This window comes from Mesoplodon densirostris, chromosome 4 (genome assembly GCF_025265405.1).
Source record: "Mesoplodon densirostris isolate mMesDen1 chromosome 4, mMesDen1 primary haplotype, whole genome shotgun sequence".
Lineage (NCBI taxonomy): Eukaryota > Metazoa > Chordata > Mammalia > Artiodactyla > Ziphiidae > Mesoplodon > Mesoplodon densirostris.
In genome coordinates this window covers 166273863-166280057 of record NC_082664.1, presented here as the reverse complement: position 1 = coordinate 166280057, position 6195 = coordinate 166273863, and the positions used below count along the sequence as shown (strand labels likewise).

Here is a 6195-nt window from a genome sequence, read left to right as displayed (position 1 = left end):
ACTAAGTGACTGCAATCACTTGACATATTCTAAACCTGTTCTTTTGACTGTTTACCTTACTGGACTATGAGTTTCTCTACGGTGAGAGCTATATTTTACCCATTTTTGCATCCCCAAGGTCCCTGGCTTGGTATGTACAAGAAATGTTCTATTGATAAATGAATCACTTATGTTGGTCAAAGTCAAGTTGCTATCAGAGTCAATACTTCCCCGTAGCTGGTTACCACTGAGTATTCTGGGGGCCTAATTTTGGGGGGGGGTCATTGGAGAATAAGAAGATGACAGGAAGAGCACTGATGGCACAGCAAAGGGTCTTGGTTACTCCACATCTGCCTTACAAATGTCAGAGTGACTGACACAGGAAACTGGCGACCAGGTGATAAAGAGCAGATATAGTCTGAGCAGGTATTTGGTCTGAGCTTTTAGCCATTTTCCTTCTTTTGACCAAAGGTCCATTTCCTGAGTTACCTTGGCTCAGTGTTTTCTGTCTTCTAGGAGGTGATTCAGGGAGTTGTGCAAGTGATTGGTTCATATTTCAAGGATATGAGTATGGCTGAATTGACTGTAATTACACTCTCCCTGATTCAATCAAGCTAGCCTATTCTCACTGATTTGTTTTTATAAGTAGATATTTATAAATTGTTTAAGCTAATAGTGATATTGCTAATGTTTTAAATACTGTGATTCCTTTCAAAACCTTGTTTAAAAAAAAAGCTGCCACAGCTAAAAAGTTTGAAGAGCACTGACTTAGCTATTCACCCAAGTTCCAAATGCACCTCTCTACAACAACCAAAACCTTATATAGTGATTATGGAGGAGATGAAGAAAAATAATTCCCCAATGCTTCTTTCTGCTCAAAGAGCAGGGTGTGATTGAGTCGATCCATCTGGATGCTTTCTAAGAAGGCTGAGTGTTTGAGGACAGGGTCTCAGGCCGCAGTGCTCACCTTCCCTCTCCCCTTCCAGCCCCAAACCTGGGCTAGATCCATACTGAGGAAGTGGCCCTGCATTCAGAATCCCAAGTAATACATCATGGTAGATACTGTGGCTAAAGGCACAAGTTTTTTCTGAATAATGCTTCTCTTCAACCTTGTTGCCGTTGGTCGGGAGGGCTGGACCCACAGAAATAACAAGGCTCCCCTCTCTTCAAGTCTAGAACTAGTCCTAAGCAGTCACTCCCAAACTCCTTCAAAAAGAAAGAAGACAAGCCAGACTCACTGGAGTGAGTCTCTTTTCTACTCAAAACGTCTGCAGATTCCTTCCCTCATCATTCCCATCTGCTTCCCTGCTCTCCTCCGGTTCAGTGATTCCTGGACGGGGGGCAGGAGGGGGGTGGGGTGGATGCAGCTAAGAGGGGACCTCATGGACTAGATCCCCACTTAGGCCATTTCTCAGTAGTCTGACCTTCCACAGATTTAATTATCAGAATTCAAGTGTCTTTATTTGTAAAATGGGGAATAATAGGGTGGGCTTGCTTGTGAAAAAAAATTAGTATCTGGCAGGTGTTCAAGAAATGACACCTTTCATTACCATCTTGGCATCCCACTGCTTTGCAGCCTTTCCTAAAGTGTCACTGTGTGTCAAGCAGGAGGCATCTCTGCCTGGTGGATTTTGACGTGTGTGTGCGTGTGTTTTGGCAGGGGTGGGGTGGGGTTGACACCCTGGTAAATTACTGGCAAGGCTTTCATACTTATCTTTCTTCTCCAGGCCTGCTGACCAGAAGTCGTATTCCTGAATAAGCCCAACAGGTACATTCCTAAGGGGAATAAGGTGGGAACATCAAAGGCGGGGGAGTGCAGAAAAGTCCCTGCAGACCAGTAGCTATCCGTCCTTTGGCAACAGTCTGTGGCTACCCTGCCCCCTCCTCCAGATGCTTTTCTCAGTTAACACTGCCATCTAGTTCTGCCAATGACCTGTCAGCACGAGAAGCTTGCAGACAGTCCTGCTGTCTCCTAAGTGCCATTCTGTGTCTCCTTGTAAGCCCTTCAAACCATATCATTAATATTATAATTGTTATGACTAAATAAACATTTAATGTGCCTGCATGGATATGCTGCACACGTATGGTAATGACTGGATGCTCCCTTTCATACGACACTCAAATCACAAAACAGCAATCAGAACAGACAATACAGTAACCCCCTCCCAATTTTCAGCCATCTTACCCATGCACTGTAGCCCTGAAAATCTGAATATTCACTGACTTACAATTATGTTGCAAGCTTTCCTGGGAAGCAAGAGGGTCAGAACTGCCTTAATAAAGAGGATCATTTCATCTTCTTGCTACCTACCCACCTCTTTGGGGCTGCAGTTCTTTAGAACTTTCCTTCCTCATCTCCTCAGTATCAGCATTTTGCTATCATTTATATTCCAAGTGTTACCAACCCTGCACCCTTGGACTCTTTAATCAATAGAAATTGACAAGAGGCCAGATGAGAATTTCAGACATGGCTTTATGGGGGCTTGTGCTGCAGCATAAGGAAGTGAAAGCAAGCACCAGGTATCCTTGCCTACTCCTTCACAAAGAGCTCCCTGGGTCCTTTGATGGGGTGACAGTGGGGGTGGATCTGCAGGCCAGACAGGGGGCATGGCTTAGCAGTTTGTCCATCCTTCTTGGCAGTGCCGTATACAGAGATCATGTGCAGTTTCCCACTTTCTGTGCTGGCACCTCAAAATGGCAGACTTGCTCGTTACCGCCACCAGGAAGGTTGTGTAGTGGTCAACATCGCCCCTACTGTACAGGCATGAGGCTGTTTTTAATCACTTGTGGTTGATTCACGGCCTTCAGCATCCTGTTGCTTAAGGAAGCTTTACCCCTTGGCCTGTTTATGGTTGCCAGCTTCTTGCTGTTCAAGGAGGCGCTGTCCAGGTGCAAGTGTCCTGGTAGAATGACCCTAGGTCCCAGCCAATCTCATTCTCCCTTGAGGGATTCTACACCCATTATTCTTTTTTAAAAAAAATTTACTTATTTATTTATTTTTGGCTGCATTGGGTCTTCGTTGCTGCACGCAGGCTTTCTCTAGTTGCAGTGAGTGGGGGCTACTCTCTGTTGTGGTGTGCGGCCTTCTCATTGCAGTGGCTTGTCTTGTTGTGGAGCACAGGCTCTAGGCACATGGGCTTCAGTAGTTGTGGCACACGGGCTCAGTGGTTGTGGCTTGTGGGCTCTAGAGCACAGGCTTAGTAGTCGTGGTGCACGGGCTTAGTTGCTCCGTGCCATGTGGGATCTTCCCAGACCAGGGCTCGAACCTGTGTCCCCTGCGTTGGCAGGCGGATTCTTAACCACTGTGCCACCAGGGAAGCCCTACACCCATTATTCTTAAGGGTCAAGGGGCCAAGCATCTCTTCTTCTGGAGCTACTTCCTGCTGAACAGAGGCCACAGACCCTAGCCTACCCTAGAGGTGTAGAAGTCCCTGGATGACTGTTCCAAGGACCTAAAGGGATATGGGTCACCTTCTAATGGAACGGGTTGAAATCCTTGGGCCACCATGAGCCTCACTTGGAACTGCTGAAGCCTGGAAGACACAAATCTAACTAAAAGATTAAACAGGCAGGGTCTGAATAATAACAAAAGAACTATTGCCACTAGAGGGCCCAGGAGACGCAGGAACCAAGTAATGCTAGGGATGTAACCTTTAATTGAGTCCCATATAGTTTGGGCAGTGGGGTAGCTGAACCCATGTAACCATTTAGCTTGTTCATAAATTTCCTGAATATTTAGTTCAACTTCCCCCAAGTTGTTGATGTATGTACTGCAAGTTTTGTTAATTACTGCATAGACACCCTGTTGTTCAGCCAGAAGATAATCCAAGGTTAACCTGTTGTCAAACACAACATCGTCTAAGGAATCTAGGGACCCCTGGAAGCCCCTTAAAGGCATCACCATTTTTTATTTTTTTGGGGGCTGCGCCGAGTGAGGTTTTCAGGACCTTAGTTCCGTGACCAGGGATTGAACCCGTGCCCTTGGCAATGAAATCACTGAGTCCTAACCACTAGGGAATTCCCATCACCAGTTTTTGAGGCCAGGTTCTCTATGGCCTGTGTGAGGTTTCTTAAGGTTGTTTTGTGATAGGGAAAAACGCCCCAGGGGCGGCCACTCCTATGGCCGCCCCAATTCCTGCCAGGATTAGTCTGAGTACCCAGCTATGTCTGTTTTGAGAGGTGGCATTATTATATATGGTGGCACCTTGTCCTTTAGGCCCCAGTCGTACCAAAGTGCATTCTCCCCGGAAGTGAACATTGTCTTAGCATGGATAGGCCATTGCTCGGAGAGGCCAGGAGAAGGAGGAATTTGGGTTCCCTTTGAAGGGTAGTTTATTTTGCGGTGGACCACAGAGGAACAGATGTCCAGCGGGGGTGCAAGCTTGGCGGGGTGAAGTGGAATTAAACCATCGACATAAAAGGGAACCCCAGCTAGGTGCATTATTGCATCTGGGGGACAGGGGCCCTCCGTCCAGTGGTCCTCCATCTAGTTCTGAGTTTTCCTCTATTCCCTCCTCGTCACTGAAGGCAGATGGGGTCTGATAGGTGAGCCTCCAGGAAGGGGCTGCTGTTCCCTTCCAGTGCGTACAAGAGGTGTTGGGTTGGCTCCCTGGGGAGAGCAGAGATGGGTCCACACACCAGTGAGTCTGGTTAGCAGTGCATGAGGAGCTTGAAGTGGAAAATGACATAGGATAAATAGAGAGCGAGCGTCCCGTATCAGTAAGGCAGGTATCTGTCTGGCAGGGGCAACAGGGTTTTCCTTGCCCTGTGCAGAGAAGGGGCCGCTTGGTCCAGAGACTGGTTTCGTTCCAAGGGTCTGTAAGCTCTACACACCCGATATCATCATGATCTTCGAGTTCCACTATTAGAAGCGGCGTGCTCCTAGTGGGTTCAGACGTCAGGATGAGATTAATGTCCTCATCTACAGGCACAAACCGGAACCGAGAAACCCCCTCTCGTGCGAGGGGATGACAGATCCAACAATTAGAGAGATTATTTCCTGAGGCCAAAATGCTGGAATAGTTGGCGACTGAGTTTTCTCTCCAGGTTCCCCTTCCCTTATTATTTTCTCCCCAGCCCCTCTTTAGGAGAAGGGCCAAGAGAAGTGCCCACGTTTTCCACTCCGTCATTGGTTCTGGTCTTCTAGACCCAGGAGGGACAAAAGAGTTGCTTTTTCAGTGGGGGTAGTTGAGCAAACCGGTAAGATGTGAGCAAAACTATAACAAAGTAAGCAAACAGAAGTCCAGCCTACCACATCCCCCTTTACTCATCTGTGAGTGGTGCTTGGTTTTTGAATAAGTATCTCAGGTCTTCTACGGGCTCACAGGCGTATTCTTCTGTTGTGGCCTGTGGGGTTTTTGGAGGCAAGAGTTTTAATCTAGATAAATGTACCCAACTAGGTATTCCTTGTAGTGTAATGGCAGTGGGGGTGGCTAAAATTACTCTACAGGGGCCCTTTCATTTGGGTAATAGTTGATCTCCAGGGGATCCCTCCTTCCAAGTTTTAAGAACTTGGTCCCTGAAGTTAATTTGTGGAGGGGCTGCCCCTTCTGTTGTATCCCTAGTGGGACCTGGCAGTGCCTTCTTGGCTTAGTCCAAGATTGCCTTTTGAACCTGTCCCAGGTTAATAACACACTGTAGCCTCTGGCTCACTTCCTCATACCAGTGGTAAGGAAGGGCCTCCCATAGGTCCCTTCAAATGGTCTAAGCTTCAGGAGACTCCTGGGGGCTATGTGAACCCTGAGGAGTGCAATAGGAAGCAGGTTGGTCCAGGGCTCATGAATCTCTTGGCAAAGTTTTGTTAAGGTTTTCTTTAAAGTATGGTTCATTTTGTCTACTTTTCCTGAAGATTGGAGGTGCCAAGAGGTGTGCAGATTGTAGCTAATTCCCAAGGCGGTCGACAGGCCTTGGGTGATCTTCGCTATGAGGGAGGGCTGATTATCGCTCTGGAGGGATTTTAGAAGCCCAAACCGAGGAATCGTCTCCTATTTAAGAGGGACTTACAGACTTCAGTGGTCTTTTCAGATTGAGTGGGGAAGGCTTCCATCCATCCTATAAAAGTACTGACAGACACAGGAAGATATTTATATCCTGACTGTGGGGGCATTTGGGTGAAGTTTAATTGTCAGTCTTCCCCCAGGTATGTCCCACGGGGTTGAAGTGGCTTGAGTAATGAAGGAGGGATTGGATGGGCCTGCATATTATTATGGGCACACA

At 47.3% G+C, this 6195-nt stretch overlaps 1 protein-coding gene across 1 annotated transcript; it reads right to left on the bottom strand.

The window, feature by feature from the left end:
• Positions 1–2435: 2435 nt before the first annotated feature.
• Positions 2436–5651, bottom strand: LOC132487691 (endogenous retrovirus group V member 1 Env polyprotein-like). The gene is given in 1 exon segment (XM_060095432.1): positions 2436–5651. A coding segment is annotated over 1 exon segment (1059 nt). The 5' UTR covers positions 5109–5651; the 3' UTR covers positions 2436–4049.
• Between the last annotated feature and the right edge of the window lie 544 nt (positions 5652–6195).